Source organism: Amia ocellicauda, chromosome 18 (genome assembly GCF_036373705.1).
Source record: "Amia ocellicauda isolate fAmiCal2 chromosome 18, fAmiCal2.hap1, whole genome shotgun sequence".
NCBI classification, from domain to species: Eukaryota; Metazoa; Chordata; class Actinopteri; order Amiiformes; family Amiidae; genus Amia; species Amia ocellicauda.
The window spans coordinates 9157963-9181486 of NC_089867.1; the positions used below are offsets into that span (position 1 = coordinate 9157963).

At 38.7% G+C, this 23524-nt stretch overlaps 1 protein-coding gene across 9 annotated transcripts in view; it reads left to right on the plus strand.

The window, feature by feature from the left end:
• The window catches only part of triob (trio Rho guanine nucleotide exchange factor b), a 148360-nt gene that overhangs the window by 64223 nt on the left and 60613 nt on the right, over positions 1-23524 (plus strand). For 4 of the 9 annotated variants that reach the window (XM_066690425.1, XM_066690429.1, XM_066690428.1 and 1 more), the window contains exons 3-10: positions 4227-4301; positions 8820-8934; positions 10098-10290; positions 11108-11620; positions 12113-12235; positions 19946-20137; positions 22026-22157; positions 22528-22758. In XM_066690425.1, coding sequence (XP_066546522.1) covers positions 4227-4301; positions 8820-8934; positions 10098-10290; positions 11108-11620; positions 12113-12235; positions 19946-20137; positions 22026-22157; positions 22528-22758 — 1574 coding nt within the window. Of the gene's footprint in view, positions 1-4226; positions 4302-8819; positions 8935-10097; positions 10291-11107; positions 11621-12112; positions 12236-19945; positions 20150-22025; positions 22170-22527; positions 22759-23524 lie in introns of all 9 variants that reach the window. The other 5 variants (XM_066690422.1, XM_066690427.1, XM_066690426.1 and 2 more) reach the window with 3 other exon arrangements.

Here is a 23524-nt window from a genome sequence, read left to right on the forward strand (position 1 = left end):
TGCAGGAGGCTTCACAATGCGATTGTTTTTGAAATCCCCAGGAAAATCCATGTTGAATATTAAGAAGACCTGTGCTGTGAAGTAAAACAATTATGTGAACACAACGTGACAGTGGGAGCAACTCAAATGGTTGTATTTTAGTGTCCGTTTAATCAATAGAGGCAAGGCTGTTTTGGATTCTCGTTATTATATTAAATATTTTAGTTTTGTTTTTTTGTTTTTTGTTTAAACCCCATTCAATTAGCAATTGGAATTGAATTATTTAATAGCGACAACAAACATACCGTTTTGTGTGTGTTGGAAATGGTGGTTTGATATGATAATCCAATATATTTCCCCTGTGAGGAGGGAAAAAAAAGCTAATGCTTTTCTTTTCCCAGCCTCTCCAGGTACTAAAGAGATTAACTGCTCATTAGCATTCACATAAATATTTCAAGGGCTAGTCTTAAAAACGTCTGCAAAAATGAATTTAATTAGTCAAGTCGAATATTACTATTTATGCATTACAGTGCGACGACTGCTCTGGCTATTTAAATTGTACTTTTTTCCCCCCTCTCTAGTTCTCATGCTAGACATGTTTATACTTACGAGAGGAATTTAGATTTTGCTCAGACTTATTTTAAATTTTTTTTGGCTGTGAACTCTTATCTTGGTCTCCTGCTCACTGAGCTGTGAAAGTGGTTGGGTCCTCCCTTTTAAACAAGCGGTTACTATTTCGAGCAAAATAGTTGCAGAGAGAAACAATGTCTTCTCCCTGTGTCTTGCATCTGATCTGAAAGTGGGAAGTTCACATAACAGTCGGTAAACCTTTGTACTTGCTTGAACATACTGTGTAGATGTGCGAGTTTAAATGTGTATGCCTGCTTGAATAGGTTTTGTGCTTCTTTCTCTAGGTGACTTTTATTGACAAATTGTATAAGTAGACACATTTAAAAAGCTGTATTTTCAATATTTGGGGTTTTAATTAGGAGACTGTTGTGCTTATACTCTATGGATTTGCATAGACTTGATACAGTAGTAAATGTAACCAGTGGCTTCAGATTCAAAAGGACTTGGTGTAATATTATAGTATTCAAAAGCTGGTTAAAAGTGTCAAAATAGTTGGTAAGCAATGCATGTACAAATGTAAGCCATGCTGTACAAATTACGAATGGCATCTGTCTTTATCACTGCTCATTATGGATTTTTATAGCAGCTGTGTTTGGGCACAAGATTGTGCATGTGCCTCCAATATAAATGTCTTATGGAAGAAATTTTAAATTGTATTGCATCTCATTTTATTATTATTCAGGTCCTTTTATTGGTAAATTGGGAAGCAGAAGTGTTTGGGTTCGTAAAAAAAAATAAAAAGCTTTTTTCCCTTATTGTCATTCAAACATCTTTACAAATCTTTTGAGTTTTGATTCTCACAGTCTAATCATTTCTGCATGGTTATTCTTCGTATATTCAAATACATTTGTGTAATTAGAAGTACATAGACCTACATAATTTGTGCATTTCCAGCCTAAGTTGGATAAAAAATAGTTTTTAATCCACTTTTTCATATTACATTCTCCCTAAATAGTGCAAATGGACAAAATCACTTCATTGCAGAATTGGGTAGTATTGTAAATACCTAAATCTAGTATGTGGACTATTGTGCAACCCCCATGGTTTAAAAAGTCTTAATCTTTGTTTTTATTTGGGTGGGGGAGTACTTTGAAATGCAAAATATATCGGCTAGTAAACCCACTGCACATCATGCAAAGTTTCCTGGGGGCTATTCTCTCTGTTGTCAGGGTGATGTGGAAGGCTGGGTCTTTCGAATCATCTGCGCATCAGTTACAGTAGCTCTGCACCGCCAAGAACTTTCTCACTTTCATAAACCCCGAAGGCTGGAAATAAGCAAGTCCACTGTGCATTACATCATCCGGCTGCAGAACGGGAGCTGCTGTATTCTCACTGCAGCATTGAGAGCTGCAACCTCGACTGTGCGAAGAGCCAGAGTGTGTCCGGATGCTGACTGCACTTCACCAGTTTTAAGCTACTGGGAATCCACAATCGTATCGAGCAAGTCGCCCACTGAATTAAAGGAAATAAACCTGTTAATCATGTCTGTTTCTAGAATTCGGGGGTTCTCGCATTACTTCATTACATGTTACACATCTCCATAATATTTAGGCTAAACCTAAACTTGATGTTTTTGACCTGAACAAATTCTGATTAAAATACACTTTTGTTCTAAAGGACAGTTCTAGTTATTATACTGTTTTTTAGGGCACAGGCAGATCATATTAGCACCTAACTCATCTCTTTTGAACTCTTCTGATTTATACACTCATTTTCAAGTAAAGAATAAATTAGATATTGGAAATGTCGTTTGCATTTGTCATGACTTTGCTGTTAACATTTGCTGTTGGTGTTTCTAGCCCTTAATTAATACCTATCCACCTCACTTTCATAGCTGTATTAAACCACACATTCACAACAGTAATAATCACTTATTAAAATAAAAGTATTTTTAATTATCTTAAACTTAAATCTATATTTCTAGCTTTGTTTGGAGTTGGTTGAAAATGTTCTGCAAAACTGCACAAATCCTATAGGAGTTTTGAGAAAAACGGGTACAATTGATTTGGAAGTAGAAAATGTCACACTAAAAATGGTTGAATCTCCACTAAACTTAGTTTGTGCATGAAAATTGTAACTGACCTAGAAGATGTTGTGAACTGGGTCTTTACGGGCGATTTAAGCGAATAGTAGTGAATCGGTAGGTTTGACTGCCATCTTCAGCTCCATGTAAGACTCGAGACACTGCAGTGTGGGGTATAGCTGCATAATCCTGCAGTCTGGCCTGGTTTGAAACGATGACATCATCTCTGGTTTACAAAGAAAGAGAGCGAGAGAGAGCGCGAGAGAGAGAGAACTGGCACAGGATTTGTGAAGTAAATGGCAGATGGCTGCGTTTAAATTCATCTATGGATTGTTGCCTAACTAGGAACACAATGTGAGGGTGAAAAAACGGCAGCGATATTCTTCTGAGCATCTCCCTTTTAAATGTGGATTTTTCTTTTCTTTTTCTACACAGCCCTTAAATGTGCTTCAATGATCGCATCTGAGCTAATGCAGTATGCTTTGTGTGTGTGTGTGTGTGTGTGTGTGTGTGTGTGTGTGTGTCTACACAACTGCTGTATTCAGATTGTTTGGAAAACGAAATGGAAGCGTCGGGAGGAACTCATTACTTTAAAATGTGAAGCATCTATTAAGATTTCTCCTTTAGTATTAAGCAAAACCCATCTGCTGCGTGGGCAGGGTAGAGAAAAAAAAAAAAGTGCTAAAGAAAAAAAAAAAAAAAAAGGAAAAGCCAATAGTGTCATTAAGCATATGATAAAAGCCTATTGGTTTGCTGGTGAGCTGATCAACCAATAGTGACTGCTGCATGAGTATAGCGAACTAATCAAAACGAGACTTCACTTGGTTTGGAAGTCCACATGGGTTTCTTGTGAGGTCACTAATAACAAGTGAGATCTAAAAATCCCATGACTGAATTATCAGCGGTTTCTCATTGGTGTGTGATCCCTCAGTTATGACTTTGACTTATTAAAACACTTATCGCCTCGTGGTCATGTATAGTTGAAGGCAGAATGTTTAGTTATTATTCTCCTCGTCTTTTGGAGCTCAGCATTTCCCAAAGGGTTGGAGTTTCATCTCCTGGCTCACTTGTCAGAGGCCGTTCTTGATTATGAAAGAACTCAATTTCAGTTCCAATCAAAGCCATTTTTCCCCTTATTATTTTACCCCCCAACACTTCTGCAGCTATGTAATAATTGAGGTGGGTCTTTGAGGTTCAGCACCACACTTGCTGGAGGTGGAGTTATGTGCCAATTAAACCATGCAGAAATGTAAATGGCGTAAACATGATCTTTTTTGTTTCTAGTGTTATGTGGCGGGGTACGTCTCCTCATTTAATCACTTGTGCTAATGGATAGGGGGAAAACACAAAAGATTCAGGGTAGATTAATAGTTGATAAATGAATATTAAAGAGTCCTGTGAAGCAGCCATCAAAAGTGTGCATCACAGAAATCACAACATTGCCAAACAGGCCTCCTGCATTGAGCTTTGTTTGAAAAGCTGCAGTCAAAAGATTAATTGAAACGATCTAATCTTTCATTAACAGGATAGTTTTCACTTTGTTTAATGTCGTCTTGTATAAACTCTTGATGTGCATTTCTTTGCTTTGTTTTAGGGTTTCGCAAAAATGATGAGATGAAGGCAATGGATGTGTTGCCAATCCTAAAAGAAAAAGTTGCCTTCTTATCAGGTAAGGTTTTTTTTTTTTTTTTTAATATAACTGAATGCATGTCCCTCCCTGTTCTGTGACGTGTGCCGTAACTTATTTGACATTCTGTTCATTTGGCCCAGTGAGGACTTCTGACTGCCAGTATAATGTGGCATCTTTCTGGTCTCTTGTCATATCCAACTGAATTAAAAACAGCTTCAACTGAAATATTGCTTGATAACACCCATGAACTGTTATGTGCTTCAAATTTTACCAATTTACAATACAGTAGCTGTTTTGTAAGCCCCCCCAAAATATCACTGCAGGTATTTGCTTGCCTTAATGGGTGCAAGGCTGCTTTCTTATTCTCTTTGTAGGTTTTTATAATATTAGATTTCTACATAAGCAAACTCTTAACAAAGAAGCATTTTTTTCTTAGCTTTGAGATCTTCTTTTATTGGTTTATTTTTCAATGTGAAATCACCCCTGTGGTATAATTATTGCATATTTTATTTCACAGGATATTAGTCTGCCTTACAGTCAAGTGCAAGTATATTTTAATATGCAAATGTCAACACTAAAGCTACTTAGAGTGTAACATGAGGAGTGAGTGATATCGTTTTTAATAAACACGCTGATCCCTACAGACATTTGTTTTTACTTCAACATTATTTAAGTACATGCAAATATTCTTGTATTGTAATGTATTCCTTTTTTATCAGAATAGTTGAACATTGCAGTAGGATGCGATGTAAAAACTAACTGTCCATTTGAGGTGTAACAATGTATACCTGCTATAACTTTGATATATTAAACGTTACATTTACTAAGATTCCCTTTTAAGAAAGGAAGACTTTTGGATTCATATACTTAAATCTCTTACTCCTAATTGTACATTGAATTAAATGTTAGATCTTTTTTTATATATAGATTTTCTTCTGTGTACGATAAAATTCTGATTAACTACTTTTGAAAGTCAAACGGGTACATATAATTGTCTGTCATTAGACTGACTTTGATAATTGTGTTCTTAACTTGTTTAGTTTTCTAACTTTCCAATTATATCTTCTATCTGGTGCTATACAAATTCATTACACCATTTCCTTTTGTTATGTATTTGACACTTTAGGTGCTACAGTGTCAGTGTATTTGGAAATTTAGATGGACTTCAATTTTGAGTGCTCTTTTTCTCCCTTATTTTGTTGCTTACTTTTTAGTCATGTGAGGATATGTGAATGGTTCTCAACAGTGATGGGATCAGCTTACGGTGCAGTCTTTCTCATGTCATTTTATTTCTAGCAGGCAACCCCAACTTCCCTCTACAAAGAGTGTGTGTGGGTGTGGTATATATCTCTGGCATTCTTGTATTCTCACCTTGCTTCCTTCAAGAGACTCCTTGGCTTCTCAATTTCCATTGCCAAATTTCCATATCCAGTTAAAAGTACTTGCTTTGTCCAGCAGTTCTCTACCTCTTGTCCCTCCCTATATCACATCTTGAGCTCCTCGCTTCTTCTCGTCTGGGTAGTCATGCCTTCAATTTGCCCCTTAATGCAATGCATCCCAACCTTTCAGACGGATGTTCGGTATCATCTTATTATCTTCAGTATTTTCAGTATCAGTCCTAGAGTGTCCAAGTCACATATACAGCGAGGGAAAAAAAGTATTTGATCCCCTGCTGATTTTGTACATTTGCCCACTGACAAAGAAATGATCAGTCTATAATTGTAATGGTGGGTGTATTTTAACAGTGAGAGACAGAATAACAACAACAAAATCCAGAAAAATGCATTTCAAAAAAGTTATACATTGATTTGCATGTTAATGAGGGAAATAAGTATTTGACCCCTTCGACTAAGTACTTGGTGGCAAAACCCTTGTTGGCAATCACAGAGGTCAGATGTTTCTTGTAGTTGGCCACCAGGTTTGCACACATCTCAGGAGGGATTTTGTCCCACTCCTCTTTGCAGATCCTCTCCAAGTCATTAAGGTTTCGAGGCTGACGTTTGGCAACTCGAACCTTCAGCTCCCTCCACAGATTTTCTATGGGATTAAGGTCTGGAGACTGGCTAGGCCACTCCAGGACCTTAATGTGCTTCTTCTTGAGCCACTCCTTTGTTGCCTTGGCTGTGTGTTTTGGGTCATTGTCATGCTGGAATACCCATCCACGACCCATTTTCAATGCCCTGGCTGAGGGAAGGAGGTTCTCACCCAAGATTTGACGGTACATGGCCCCGTCCATCGTCCCTTTGATGCGGTGCAGTTGTCCTGTCCCCTTAGCAGAAAAACACCCCCAAAGCATAATGTTTCCACCTCCATGTTTGACGGTGGGGATGGTGTTCTTGGAGTCATTCCTCCTCCTCCAAACACAGTGAGTTGAGTTGATGCCAAAAAGCTCGATTTTGGTCTCATCTGACCACAACACTTTCACCCAGTTCTCCTCTGAATCATTCAGATGTTCATTGGCAAACTTCAGACGGGCCTGTACATGTGCTATCTTGAGCAGGGGGGCCTTGTGGGCGCTGCAGGATTTTAGTCCTTCACGGCGTAGTGTGTTACCAATTGTTTTCTTGGTGACTATGGTCCCAGCTGCCTTAAGATCATTAACAAGATCCTCCCGTGTAGTTCTGGGCTGATTCCTCACCGTTCTCATGATCATTGAAACTCCACGAGGTGAGATCTTGCATGGAGCCCCAGACCGAGGGAGACTGACAGTTATTTTGTGTTTCTTCCATTTGCGAATAATCGCACCAACTGTTGTCACCTTCTCACCAAGCTGCTTGGCGATGGTCTTGTAGCCCATTCCAGCCTTGTGTAGGTCTACAATCTTGTCCCTGACATCCTTGGACAGCTCTTTGGTCTTGGCCATGGTGGAGAGTTTGGAATCTGATTGATTGATTGCTTCTGTGGACAGGTGTCTTTTATACAGGTAACGAGCTGAGATTAGGAGCACTCCCTTTAAGAGAGTGCTCCTAATCTCAGCTCGTTACCTGTATAAAAGACACCTGGGAGCCAGAAATCTTGCTGATTGATAGGGGATCAAATACTCATTTCCCTGATTAACATGCAAATCAATGTATAACTTTTTTGAAATGCATTTTTCAGGATTTTTTTGTTGTTATTCTGTCACTCACTGTTAAAATACACCTACCATTAAAATTATAGACTGATCATTTCTTTGTCAGTGGGCAAACGTACAAAATCAGCAGGGGATCAAATACTTTTTTCCCCCACTGTAATACATCTGGCCTCTTGTGGAGAGAAGCATTTCAATAATCTACATCAAATGTTGTTTAAAAGTTTTGTCTTCCAGTATTTTGGAAATGAGCTTTGTCTCAATTTCCAATAAGTGGAAACGGCTTGATTAAAAATTCCTGCCATTTGTAATGCGTACATGGAGCTCAACTTGAACTGAATGGCTTTAGCTCCGCCATGCAGACTCAGTTTGTGCACATTGTGTTTTACTGATGTTGTACACACCTCACAGCCTTACCTTGCGTTTACTGGAATGCATTATCTTTAAATCCTTAATGGAGAAAGGATTGCATTTTAAGCTTTTGAAGGCTTTCTTTATTTTAGACACTGTTTGTATGGAAGTTCAGATTAAAGGAGAGTGCCAGTGTTTGATTGTGAATAAAAGAAAAAAAAAGCTATGGATCAAATCACTTACTACTTTATGGAACTGGTCTGTTCAATGCCTTCGAGCAATTTGGTTTTATGCTCTGTTGAGAACTGCTGAGGATGAATGATGTTGGGGGATCGCCAAGGATGCCTTAAGTATCCTTTGTTGTGATCAAAGCTTACAGCCAACACCTATGAATGGCCATTTTCTTTCTCAATAGCTCAGGAGTTCATCCAGGATCCATTGGTCTAATATTCACTGGAATGGAAAAGCTGTCCTTGGAGATATTAGTCAACTGTAATTGTTTATTTCCTGATTTTAATTTTTTGATGTCTCAGAGGTCTGTCTTGACCACCATTATGACACATTAACTATTTATATTTGCCCCTTAAATTAATACTTCAGAATATTATTTTCCACACATTCATTGTTTTTTCTCTCTCTCATAGGCTTAAGTTCATGAATGCAATTGTAAAAGACATTGGTTTGTGTTTGACTTTCAGCATTAAGTCAAAATATCTGAACTGTAATACATCTTGTCATAATTAATTCTTACCTTATGTATAAGAATAGTTGGAACAATATCAATTTGTTAAAACCCACAAGAAAGAAACTCTGCTTCTCACAACAGTCTGTGATTCAAAAATGTGTTTAAAGCCTAAAGCAAAAGAAAAACAGATTTCTTTTTTATTGCAGGGCTGCAGTGCATATGCAGTAAAACAGATCACATTTTTCTTTAATGAAAAACACTAAAAACATATGAAGGTTTCACCGCGGTCTCACTTCAATCCTTTTTAAAACTGTTCGTGCATGTGTGTGTGTGTGTGTGTGTGTGTCAAGGGTTCTTGTTTTTGTCTACGAATAGTGTTCGTTTGTCTAGTGTATGTTTGTCTGTCTTTTTCATTAATCTGTTCAACTCAATTTTTTTGTATTTCTTCTAGGGGGCAGAGATAAGCGTGGAGGTCCTGTCCTAACGTTTCCAGCACGAAGTAATCACGACAGAATAAGGCAGGAAGATCTACGGAGGCTTATTTCATATCTAGCCGGTATCCCTAGGTACAGTGCATTTTTACACCTAATATCTTAGAAGAATCACAACCAACAGAATCAATTTTCTTGTGTTTACGGTTGTCATAAGCTCCTAACAGTAGGGCATTACTTGAAGAGTGTACGTAGTGAAACCAATGCATTTCATCCAAACTGAGTGCAGCACTTTTGTAGTAATTGTAACCTGCAAAACTGCAATTATTTGAAAATACCAGCTTGGTTTAATTTAAGGAATGAACTTAGATTTTTACCAGTTCTACAAATAATTCAATAATAACAGCCACCTCTTTTCCTAGGCAACAATTTGCTACCTTAAATGCCCCTCTCTTAAATGCCCTGAATTTAGGTTATCCTCCTCCCAGGGGGCAGTAGTCCTCTCCCTTTGCAGGGGAAGATGACGTGAGTCAGCATGGTCCTGATCCAGAAACTTGCCGCAGTTTATCTGCTGCCAGGAGTCATGCGCACTCGGGCTCGGCTCCCAGAATGTGCTCAAGCTCCTTCGTTTTTATTTGTACTTTAGAGGAATGCTTTCTGAATTATACACAGGTCATTACAGTTGTGTTTACTGGCTTTGTGCATCATTTCTAGTTTAAAACTGTGATGTCATCCTAGCTTATTTATTTTGGTTTTCCTTTGATAAACAATAGATGGGATTGGGAGCAGGCTATTTTCGACCAGTTTTCGAACAAGGGAGGGTGTCTCAGAGAGGCAGACTTGCTGCATTTTATTCAGAGCATGTGAGGCTAGAGAAGTAGAAAGGTACAAAAGAAAGTGCTGCAGAGGCATAAATACACAGTGCCTCCTTCTTGGGAGTGCTGGCAGCCTGCAGATCTCAGTTTTGATATGCAGCTTAAACACTGAAGATGTCCTTTCTTGGCGCTGTTCAGCTGGGCTGTTTGGGTAAGCAGAAATCATAGTTAAGTAACAGTTGACTTGTGGAGAGCACTGTGTATACTGTGATTGTTGTATAAGAAATGTTTTGGGGGGTGGTGATTATATTAGGGATTGTATAAAGTATTGTAGCTAAAATGTAGTCTGTTATTTCCACATGTAAGTACAGTTTTACAATAATATATCCTAAACATAAGGGTAAAGAAAACAAAGTAATGAAACAATCTTTTAATTAATGAAGGTGCTACTGAATAATATTTTGTTGTTTTTTCACCATCCAGTGAGGAGGTGTCCAAACATGGCTTCACGGTTATTGTGGACATGCGTGGATCAAAGTGGGACTCAATTAAACCTCTTCTAAAGATCCTCCAGGAATCCTTCCCGTGCTGTATTCATGTTGCACTGATTATCAAGCCAGACAACTTTTGGCAGAAGCAGAGGACTAATTTTGGCAGCTCAAAGTTTGAGTTTGAGGTAAGCTCTAATTACTTGGGCGATCAGCTGCTAGAGTTTTGGAAGGACAATCACTTGAATTGACGACAAGAGCTTCTGAAGGGCAGATTCACTCTTACCTGAACAAGAGGTCAGGTCTCCAAAGTGCCTTTATTAACAGCATGAACCCACTGTGCTAATTTATGGACAGATTATAAGTCTTTATTTTAATGAATCCAATTGTAAACAACCCCAAGGCGAGAGGGCTACCATATTCTGTTGTGTTGAAGCAATGAGTTACTGGAAGGGCAAGTGAATCATGGTCCCAAACTGAACATTTCTGTGGTAACAATACTTTTTAATAAGTTTATCACATTTTAAAATAAAATAAAAAGCTTACATTTAATTGGATTATGCTGTTTTTAAAAAACAGGTGCTAAAAGATCCTCAATGTGTTAGGGATGTGTTGGTTTGAAAATTGGTATGAGCACCTGTTGAGTACAAATGCGATTTTAGTTGATCCTGGTGCTTTTTTCTGTATTGTATTTTTGTTTTATAGGTTTAAACAAACGTTACATAAATTAAGTAATACAATTACGGATATTAACAACATACATAATGGAAAATTAGGCATATTTCTTAACACATATACCATTACAATTAAAAAGTAATTGGAAATGTCAAAATATCAGTTGTATTTGATAGATTAGAGAATTATTTACTCTGGTAAAATTAAATCCATGCTCTATATGTAGGGTCTCCTTTGGCCCTTTTGTTCTATGAATAGATTGGGGATTGACGTATCAGGCTTTTTCTTGCTGCCAGTTAACTCTCCCGTTTCCTTGTTCTTCCCCTGGAGACGAGCATGGTGTCGTTAGAAGGCCTTACCAAAGTAGTGGACCCGTCCCAGCTGACGCCCGACTTCGAAGGCAGCTTGGATTACAACCACGAGGAGTGGATCGAGATCCGCGTGGCTTTTGAGGACTTCATCAACAACTCCACGCACATGCTTTCTCGACTGGAGGAGCTGCAGGAAATGCTGGCCAAGAAGGACTTTCCTCAGGAACTGGATGGGGCCCGGAGGATGATCGAGGAGCACTCGCAACTCAAGAAGAAGGTGATCAAGGCGCCCATCGAGGAGCTGGACGCCGAGGGGCAGAAGCTCCTGCAGCAGATCCAGAGCAGCGATGGCTTCTCCAATAAGAACACGGTGGCGGCCAACGCCGACATGCAGAACCTGGTCCCCAAGGTGGCCACCATGCTGGACAAACTGCACTCCACCCGACAGCACCTGCACCAGATGTGGCACGTCAGGAAGCTCAAGCTTGACCAGTGCTTCCAGCTCAGACTCTTTGAGCAAGATGCCGAAAAGGTAATGGGGGGTGCAGTTGTTTCCTTAGTCCCACATCCTCTTGAGTAGCCTTGTTTTGTTTCTGTGTGGTTTGGGAGAACACAGATTCTCAAGAAAAGAGTCCGGGTTAATGTTGTGCTTTTGATTTTGAGATTTAGTGTTCAAGGCAGCCTTTTTTGGAAAAACGCCATGAAGTGTACCTTAAATCACCCTTGGGTTTATCAGCTGCACGTATTTATCACTCCGCTTGATGTTGATTCTTTAACAACTTTTTTCATGTTTAATTAATGGATTTCTTTTTGGAAAGCAGGATAAATCGTCCACATGCAGTGCTCTGTTTTCAGTTATTCTGCCAATAAATGCATTCAGAGCGATATGTTTTAATGTCAAGACAAAGTTATAGAGGCTTTAGGTATAGGCTCCACGGGAGATGCACATGATCTTCCCTTCAGCCCTACGATTGTTGTGCATAAACGTATATCGATTATATAACTTTTTTTTCTCCATCGGTAGATGTTTGACTGGATCATGCACAACAAAGGCCTGTTTCTGACGAGTTACACAGAGATTGGAACAAACCACCCGCACGCCATGGAGCTCCAGACTCAGCACAATCACTTTGCTATGAACTGTATGGTAAGACGCGCACGTTTATTTCTTGGTGTCGTATTAGCGCTCTTCAGTTGGGTGAGGGAATTTCCAGCCTGCTTGAAACAGCAGGCCACAAATCGTCTCACTAAACATTCTCCTGTGATCGTCTTTCACGGCGTCTCTCTTGCTTGGGGAGACCATGACCAAAGACAGGAGAAATCTGTGCAAACATCTGCCTTGTACAAACATAATTAGAAGTCTAGCTGGGTGCGTATCCCTCTCGAGTTCCTCAGCAGCCTGTGCCGAGAACGAGACGGAGCCCTGAACTCCTGTGGTATAAAGTGGATTTTATTATTTTTGAAGCCTTGGTATGAAATCAAAACTTCTGCATGCTTCCCTTTTTATATTACGATTTTTGTTCCGTAACATTGCACTTAAATGTAAAAATTTATTTAGGTTAATGTGGTTTAAGTCAACATCCGCATTCAAAACCATGTATGTGTTTAAGTAATGATGAATGCCAACAGAAATGTAAGGTTCCCCATTAAGAACACAAATACATTCTGCTTTGCTTAGTGGCTTTAAACTTGATCTTCTTTTCCAGTGAAAAAATTCCCCGTTTTCCTGCTTTGTGTGGTGTAGACTTTGAGGAAAAAGAAAAACTGAATTCAATTGATACATTGTCAGATTTTATCCCGACTACAGGATCTTAACTGAATCAGAAACTCTAATGCACACAAGCTAGAAATTATAGGCTAGACTTTTTGACATGAGTAGGAGTTCAACCATCAAATGCAATACAATTTCAGTACTGAAACTATTTTCTGCTTTCTATTTGGTGGATTATTAAGCATTATAAACATTGACCTTGCTGGGGAGCATTTTACCAGGTGTTTCAAAAGGTAGTCATGCAGAGTGAGCAGGTCTACTTTTGCCTAGCGTTTTGAACAATGGACTCACCCACAATCAAGGTTCCCTCCCTGTCTTGTCTTATACAATCCCTTTTCACTGGGGAGATGCTCTATGGAGCCTGTTGAACCCGTTGCTTTAGATGGGTGTGTGTCTGCTCAGGTTGAGACATGCGAGCCCATAAGAAAAACAACACTTGTTTGACTCTAAGAGGAAAGCTTTGCTTGTGCATCACCTGGGTTACTGTTCACCCCACACCTTCAAAAAGTACATCTCTGGCCCAGTGCCATTTTTAAGGAGCTTATGTACTACATCTGAATGTTGGATTCTGCAGTCCAATGTAATGTTCACTTTAAACTGCTGTACTTTTTGTAGCAAATACATTTTTATCTATCTATCTATCTATCTATCTATCTATATATATATATATATATATATATATATATATATATATATATATATATATATATATATATAAATATACACTCACCTACAGGATTATTAGGAACACCTGTTCAGTTTCTCATTAATGCAATTATCTAACCAACCAATCACATGGCAGTTGCTTCAATGCATTTAGGGGTGTGGTCCTGGTCAAGACAATCTCCTGAACTCCAAACTGAATGTTTGAATGGGAAAGAAAGGTGATTTTAAGCAATTTTGAGCGTGGCATGGTTGTTGGTGCCAGACGGGCCGGTCTGAGTATTTCACAATCTGCTCAGTTACTGGGATTTTCACGCACAACCATTTTTAGGGTTTACAAAGAATGGTGTGAAAAGGGAAAAACATCCAGTATGCGGCAGTCCTGTGGGCGAAAATGCCTTGTTGATGCTAGAGGTCAGAGGGGAATGGGCCGACTGATTCAAGCTGATAGAAGAGCAACTTTGACTGAAATAACCACTTGTTACAACCGAGGTATGCAGCAAAGCATTTGTGAAGCCACAACACGTACAACCTTGAGGCGGATGGGCTACAACAGCAGAAGACCCCACCGGGTACCACTCATCTCCACTACAAATAGGAAAAAGAGGCTACAATTTGCACAAGCTCACCAAAATTGGACAGTTGAAGACTGGAAAAATGTTGCCTGGTCTGATGAGTCTCGATTTCTGTTGAGACATTCAGATGGTAGAGTCAGAATTTGGCGTAAACAGAATGAGAACATGGATCCATCATGCCTTGTTACCACTGTGCAGGCTGGTGGTGGTGGTGTAATGGTGTGGGGGATGTTTTCTTGGCACACTTTAGGCCCCTTAGTGCCAATTGGGCATCGTTTAAATGCCACGGCCTACCTGAGCATTGTTTCTGACCATGTCCATCCCTTTATGACCACCATGTACCCATCCTCTGATGGCTACTTCCAGCAGGATAATGCACCATGTCACAAAGGTCGAATCATTTCAAATTGGTTTCTTGAACATGACAATGAGTTCACTGTACTAAACTGGCCCCCACAGTCACCAGATCTCAACCCAATAGAGCATCTTTGGGATGTGGTGGAACGGGAGCTTCGTGCCCTGGATGTGCATCCCACAAATCTCCATCAACTGCAAGATGCTATCCTATCAATATGGGCCAACATTTCTAAAGAATGCTTTCAGCACCTTGTTGAATCAATGCCACGTAGAATTAAGGCAGTTCTGAAGGCGAAAGGGGGTCAAACACAGTATTAGTATGGTGTTCCTAATAATCCTTTAGGTGAGTGTATATATATATATATATATATATATATATATATATATATATATATATATATATATATATATATATATATATATATATTATTAATACCATTATTATTACTACTACTACAATGTATACAAGGTAACGAACAATTAATTAATAATTGAAATAGAGTTAAGCATATATATATATATATATAATGATATGTATGAAGCACTCATAGGTTTTACCTGGGTGTTGGCACAATTCTATCTTATATTCTCAGAGATAAGAAGCAACAGTTGTTGAGATTAAGCTCTAAATGTAGCTGTGATAGCAGCTTTGTCTACCTTTAAAGGGTTCTGAAGTGAGAACTGGGATTTTTCCTACAGGTGTTAATGTTCTGACTGGCACCCTTTTTTCTCCACACTAATGCTTTTATTAGATTTCGCTATGCCATCTGGTGGGTTCTTTGAATGAGATTAAGTATTTTATACCCTTCGAGCAAGGGTGCTCAAACACTACCTCCTCCAATTGCTTCATTGCATATTTTTGGGTACAGCCATCTTGTGGATTTACTAATAAATTGATATTTAATTATATCATTGGAACACAATTTTCTACTGCAGTAGATTGTAAATAAAGGGTTGTATATGGACTAGTCAATTCAGTACAGCAGCACAAACTTAAGTCACATTTTGCATCAGAGAAGGGGAAGAAAAATGTTATATATGGTCTGAGTTTTCTACTACTTTTTCCCCACTCGTATTAAAAATTGTTCAAATACATTATTCATAACTCAAAATAGATTTGAAAACAGGTTGTCCTCCGGCTGCTATACATTTAAGTTTTTTTATGCTGTAGATATGTTCCAGAAGTTAAGCTTTTAATATAGGAAAGGAGGTTAAACATTTATAGACCAGACATTCTAAAGCCATCTCTAGGCTGGCATCCATCCAGGCCCGGCTCCACGTTGCCACTGCCCTCAATAGTGCCACCTAGAGATTTTAAATCTGTCTGGACAGGTGACTCCTCTCTTGACATTGCAACTTTATAACCCGAATGATTCAATTTTCAACATTGAACACAGAGGTGTATTATATTACTTGTATTGTATCTTGGGCCCATCAGAGCAGAGTAAATTGTCTTGAGCAATGACAAAATAGCAGAAATTGCTGAGGCATTGCTGGGGAGTAGAGTTAAGTGGCCAGTGCTGTGTTATGATAGGCAGAGTTTTTAATTTAAATTAAAATGAGGTAATAAAGCGCCTTATTTTGCTGCTGTATTAAATAGTAATTTAGTACTCCGGTTTTTGTACATACGGTCAAAATAAAATTAATTTGCGTTTGATCATGCATAGCTATCTCCTCCGAACAGCTTTACTCATTAACAAAGGGCAAATGAAACTCATTTTCCCCATTGAGAAACTTTCTGCATATATATAGGCATGGCAGAAAGAGAATATTTAGATATTCATTTTTATTTTTGCTAATGCTGCACTTCTGTTTTTTTTTTTTGTTTGTTTTTTTAATAGAGCTGTGAGTTAACTGTATTTCCATAGGCATTTTCATAATGTAATTTGATTTTATTAATTTTTTCCCTCACAAAAATACCTGCAGTATTATTTAGTCCCAGAAAACAAACTTCACTTTGCAATTCAGACTTGATAGTCTCCCCAGTTACAAATGGTAATTGACATATACTATTATTTCTAGCTTCTCCTTCTTGGCTATATATATGCAGAAAGTTTTAATACTCAATCCCAATCCAATGCAACTTTACAGGTGTTAACCATCCTGTAATAAGGAAACTGAAATGTAGAAGTGGCAGTTGATTCCCATTAAGGTGCATTCCAGACATGTGATTAACAATACCCATTAACAGCAGAAACCTTAACTACTTAAAGGTATGTGCTCCTTATTATTGGAGCCACTGTATGTTTCACATGCTGGTGAAGGGGAAGTGAAACCACAAGCACAGAGACAACGATCAAGCTGTTCTGTTGGCTGGGTGGAGACTGAAACAAGATGAAATAAGAAGGTCCCTAGATCAACTGTAGATCAATACATAGTTGCAGCTAGATTTCCCTTGCCTTGGATCCCAAATTAACAGCATAGATCTTCTTCCGTAGTGATTTGTATGGGTTTGTGGTTTTATTCACATTATTGTTAATTGGAGGCTTGCCAAGCTCAGAGAGCATAAAACCCTACAATTTGTTATTACAGTTTTCAGACATGTTTCTGTGTGTTTGTGTATAAGTCTGAGTTATCTTTGAGGCATGCACACCACTACATATTTTCTATCTGTTAGATTTCAGTGGAATCAACTCAATCTCTGACAATCTAATCATGACATCTACTACAAATTGCATAGATCACATTTCTTTTGCAGAGTAAATATCTTGAGCAAGCATAGTCTAAGGCCGCATCAAACAGAACCTAATGTAATGACCTTTTTCAGAACAAAATAAAAATCTGTCCAAACAAAATTAAAAATTGAGTTCTGGTTTATTGTGATTTTTATTTTCAATTGAGATAAATTATGAAAGAGAGCTTGAATGTGTACAATACTTTTAATTACATAATTTAAGGATATTGAAATAAACTGCAAAGGGCCCTAGAAATCCTATTCTTATCCTAAAGTGACCCGTCTCTCCTTAAAAGGAAATCACCCTTTTGCCCATTAACATTTAGTGTGGAGGGAGTGTGGAGGGGGGAGAAGTGATTTATTGGTATTGGACATTGAAAATGCCACATTAAAGGGATAAAATAATGAAAATAACATGTTATAAATTAGACTTAAGCATTAGGTTCTAAGACAATAGATGCTTAAAAAAAATATATACTGTATTGATATTTTGGAGGAAGGGTCAGGGCTAATCTTCCCCCCATCTGATGAAATCTCCTGTAAAAGAGCTCTTTCCTGGAATCTGCTCTCCTGTGACCCTTGACCCTATGCCATTTGCTTTACATTTTGCATTCAGCACCTCCAGCCCATGATATCAGTCTCTAAATCTTTGGAAGTATTGATTTCCAATGACACCCATTTGGATGAGCCTAAAGAAAGACGGTCTTCATTATGTCTTTTGATGAAAAACGGTTCATCACAGACTTTACAATATCCTTGGCTTGTATTGGATGAGGAATAACAAATTACACTATAAAACGAAGCGCCTCTAGAATCTAAATGTCCCCTTTTTTTCCTGAGTTACTGCTTTTATTAAGTTGTTCATGGACACTCAGTGAATTTTGATGAACAAGTATAAAGCTTGCATGTTTTTCCCCAAGAACGGGTGTGGTTTTGCTTGCTTTTTATTTAAACTACAAACACAAGCAAATGTATAGCTAGTAAAGGCTTTTCCTTTGCAGCGGTCCAAAGCAGGTGTTGGATATGTAACTACCTTTGTGTGTCTGATTGTTCTAATGGTAAATGATACGTATCTTTATTAGCCGTTTTATATTGCTATAAATATACTTTATATTCCCCAACACAACCTTCGTTAACTTAACGATTTCTTAAAAGACTTCTAGAATCATGTAAAGCTAACCTGTGGGTCGAGGGATTATCTTGAGAGAGTAATTGAGGATCACACACTTTTTGTAGAACTTGCTTTATGTGAAAAGTAAAAGTAAAAACATACAGGCAATTCACCTTAGATTAAATTAATGTTTAGATCATTTAGTATTCTACAGTCTAGCTTATTTGGCACTGTAATACAGAAAGACCTGTTCTCTCATTAACCTGTCATTAACCTGTGACCCTTGACCTGAATTGATGTTCAAGGTTTTTCAGTTCTGCTGTGCAACTCGCCCATAGATTATCTTTATTATTGCAGTAATATTGTGTATTCAACAATAGTCCAAGTCCTTTTTTTTTAATTGAGGTTGCATAGCTTAAAAAGGAAGTCAACAGACTGACAAAGAATGCTACAGTTTTGCAGGCCATGACTCACGCCTTACACACTATGCAGTTTGAAGTAATTTTGGATTTGGTGTTGGTATGAAAATTGACAGTTTATTTAGAAGATCATCATGTCATCCTGACACAGTTGTGTGCGTCAGTCTTCTCACACGCCCTTCTTTAATCACACGGCCTGTTCGCTGCTCAGACAGACGCTCTGACCGCCACCGCTGTGGTCAATTCAATTTCGGTTGAGTGGTTGAAGTGGAATGTCCTTTTTTTTGTCTCCCCCACATGGGTGTAGTCGAGTTTTACTTTAGGGATTGTTTAGTTTCAGGCCTGGGAACCCATGATTTCAAATCCTTGCTTGCATGGATATCTCAGCAGAGAGGTTCAGATGTGTTTGGGAGAAATGCATGCAGACAGTGTAACTGCAGATGTATCCCTGGCCCATTTTTTTTTTAATACCCTGTAGTTGTATAGAGACCTTGCTTAGATGATCTTTGGATAAAACAGTGAGCATTGGCCACTTAAACTTAACTAGTAGTGGTGGTCAGGGCCAGGCTTTCAAAATCTTACTTCACCAAGGTTCAAAATATACACACTCTGACATCTGTAACCTTAAAGTGGAGGAATAATCAGTGTTTCTGCTGCTCTTCCCTTGCCCAGATTCTTGTATTTCTATTGAAGCAGTTGATTACTTGGAATTGATTTCCCACTTTAATTAATTAAGCTGCACTAATGATGGTGTCTCACAGCTTGACAAATGTCTCTTATTAGGCAAGTGCTGCAGGACAACTCGAGACATGAACACGTAGCAGACTTGAATAGCTGGTGTTTCTTATTACAGTGTCTGTTTTACACATGTTAAGAAGATTCAAAGAGTGAAAGCCATCTGTTTTATTTTGGTGGCACATTGACATTGATTACCCACACAGAGGAGGGAGAGCCTCCTTGGAGTGGAGGTGGGTGGCTCCAATCATACATTTTAAAAAGAAACTTGATTTTGTTGAACTTGAGGTGCTGTGGAATGACTTTCTTGAAATTGGTTTTTCTCTCTCTCCCCCAAAACTTTAATGGAAAAAAAACATCTTCAGACTGTTTTGTTGAGAGAGTCAACACTAGTAATTGGTCTTCATGTTTGTTTTATAGCAGCTCCGTTTCTTCAACCAACATCTCACTGGTTTCACGGAAGCTTGCTGGGTAGAGCTGATATGCAGTTTGTTTGAGCAAACCTCATGTTTCCTCACTGCACCATTTTTTTTCCCCCTTTTCTCCCAACAGAATGTCTATGTAAATATTAACCGTATCATGTCGGTGGGAAATCGCTTGCTGGAGTCGGGTCACTACGCTTCGCAGCAGATCAAACAGATTTCCAGCCAACTGGAGCAGGAGTGGAAGGCTTTTGCAGCCGCGCTGGACGAGCGGAGCACTTTGCTGGACATGTCTGCAGTCTTTCACCAGAAGGCTGAGCAGGTGAGTCAACACGTAAGCGCCACCATCTTTTATATTTTCATCTTCTTAATAAAGACTATCGGTACTTGGCGGTGGGAGGGGGTGTTCATGGTGCAATATGGTTTTGCTTCCAACAAACTATTGACTCGAAAGCTGTATTAGCATGCACTGTTCATTTCATCCATAATAGAAATGTTGCCAACATGCCCGCTAATGACTATATAAAAGCTTATGCAAAACTGTTGAACGTTTTTGTTTTTTCTGGGTGCTTTAAATATTCATCAAAGCATTAGTTCTCCTTAAAGCAAGAAACTAACGTAAAATATAGCATCTATAATGACCATTTCTAGAGACATGATTGTCTGCTTGTCATGCCATCTCTAAAAAGCAATTCAGAGTGGGTATGTACTATATAAGTACTTCAACCTAAGTGCCAGTCACTGAAGTGTTTAATTTTTTTTTTTTTTTTGTGTGAATTTATCTACTGTGTCTTTGTATTGAGTCACACCAGGGTCATTGGCAGCATTGTGAATTTGTGGTTGTTTTACATGAGGGAGGTTCTGTTATATTTCCTTGCTCTTTTCTGTTTTAGTGCTGGAAATGTATACTTTCCTTCCTTTAAAGGCATAAAAAACAGTGATGTGAATATTTGTGGAAGTGGAAGCAATTGTTGAAATGAAAGATTTCAACTTTCCAGCCTCACACTATGACTTACTAAAATAGTGTTTTCATATTTTTAAAGAACAAAAAACAGGCGCTTTTTGAAATCTCTCTTGCTTACTATACTTACAAATCCTTTGGCGCAACTGGAGTACTCTGCTGTGTTACCAACAATAATACCTAATTTAGCAAGGCTTGGAGAGAGATGACTCCTGAATGCTAAGTATTTCTGCATCAGCCTTGTTTGCTGTTGGTGCTTGAGACCTAATTTGTAGGCTGTTTCAGTGCCTTTTTAAACAGGTGCTTTTATTGAAGGGTTCAAGGGCTTTTCAGAGGCAGTGAAATGGATTAATTTAGTATTCAAACTGAATGTAATAAGTAGTCTGAGGGACATATGGAACTGTCATTTTGATGAGACAGGAAGTTTAGATTTTGACTCACTGCTGCTGTCATAATGATAGGTTTAGTTTGGTTTGTTTTTTATTATTATTCTCATGTAATATTAGTGAGTTTTGTGTTTGTATATATGTAACAAAACTGCTATTCTACCTTAGAGAGTCTCTCTGAAAACAGCTTTTTCGAATCTTGAAACTTTTAGGTTGCTTGGAGTCTCCTAAGGACAGCAGCGCTATTTTAAACTTGCAATATTTATGACTGTTTTGAAGGGAAATACAAGATAATTTTATCACAGCGTTGCATAACAGATGTGTTGAAATGCCTTTACATCAGCCAAGTGGAATCGAAAGTCAAAGTTATCATATTAAAATAAATCAATGAAGCTGTAACAGGCTGCCTTCTCCACTGTACCAAAAATGTCACTAAACTCATCAACTATGTCCTAAGCTTTTTTTGTTTGTTTAGCTCTGACAACATTAGTGATAATGCTCCAGTTATTACCATCAATAACTGTGAATAGTACTGCCAACAAACCATGATATATCCACTATCTGTTATGTGTATTGATATTAAACATGCAGGAATGTTGTTTTGTCTCGTTATGGAGTCTTCAGCACACATAGGGAAACCAATTAAGACCTTTAATTGAGCTCCATGACACAAGTATGCTCAGCTCAACACTACGCTGGTCATGGCTATAATAGCTGGGACAGGACAGACCTTCTGTTTGAACCTTTGACGCCCATGACAGTTTAACGAGAGTTCTGCTTGAACGGTCATAATTGGTGCCAGTTAACACTCTTGTCGCTCCGCAGTGATGGATCTTGACACTTCTTTATTTACTTCTTGGCAGTACATGAACAACATCGATTCCTGGTGCAAAGCTTGTGGAGAAGTCGACCTCCCCTCTGAACTGCAGGACCTTGAAGATGCCATTCACCACCACCAGGGCCTCTACGAACACATCACAGTGGCCTACTCTGAGGTACAGTTTGTGGTGCGTTTATAAATACCCTCTCTGACTCACACCATCCACTTACCATGTGCACCAAGAAAATGACACACACGTGACCAATCCTGGTCAATTGAACTAAATGCCTTAAAGATAACGATGCATTTCTTTATAAATATGGGGCAGAGAAGGATGAAGGGGAATCCCAGCACTTATGTCCTCTGCTCCAACTGTAATTTTATTTTTACTCATCTGCCACAGATTACTGAATCAATGAATCGCTCTAATGGATTTACCTTTGCTATCATTAAACAAAACCTAAAAGCACCAAAAATAATTGCATCCTCAAAGGATCCTCCAAAACACCATAACAGACTCGAGTCTCTTCACACTGCAATCACAGGTGAGCCAGGATGGGAAAGCACTGCTGGATAAACTCCAGCGACCCCTGACCCCCGGCAGTGCCGATTCGTTGACGGCCTCTGCCAATTACTCCAAGGCGGTGCACCACGTTCTGGACATCATCCACGAGGTGCTGCACCACCAGAGGCAGCTGGAGAACATCTGGCAGCACCGCAAAGTCCGTCTGCACCAGCGCCTGCAGCTCTGTGTCTTCCAGCAGGATGTCCAACAGGTCAGTGTTGGCCGCAGTGGGCGTTTTTTTAGCAGTTTCATCAATTAGTGTTATCGGTATAAGATTTTCATAGGATTACTCCAAATCCTCTGCAAAATCAGAGTCTTTGAGGATACCCTCTCTCTAATGTGGTTTTACAGTTATTAGGTTTCTGCTTTTACTAAGGAACTAAAAGGGATGCCAAATTTGTCATTGGGAATTATACAGTGGAGATATACACCTAAACGGAAGGTGCATTTAAATATTCTGTGGAATGCAATGAGATCAGTCAAGGCAAGGTAAATTATTTGACTTCTCTACTTTTGCTACACTTTGGTGAACTTTCTGCAACCACTGGTATTTGCGCCGTCTTTCCAAGTCATCCCTTTTTGGGGGGGGAAAGCTTTGAGATTCAAAATAACTTTGACTTGGCTGCTTTGATGCACGACCAAAAAAACAACAAATAAAATCATTGGCATGTGCAGGAAAACCAGCCTGTAAACCAGAAGGATAAAACCGCAGACGATACTGCACTGAGCTGTAAACTGAATATTAGCACAAGCCCACAAACTGAAAAACAGGATACTGAATCATAAAATGTAAGATGCATGTTGCCTATGATTTGTACCCTGTACATTTTAATTCTGTGCCCTGGAATTTGAATTCCACTCAAAAAGACTTGAGAGATTTTTTTTTCCCGCTTTTGGGGGAAAAAACTAAACTAAACCAAAACATTGGTACATCACTGCTATTTATCTGCATGCTTTAAATAAAAAGAGTTGCATAT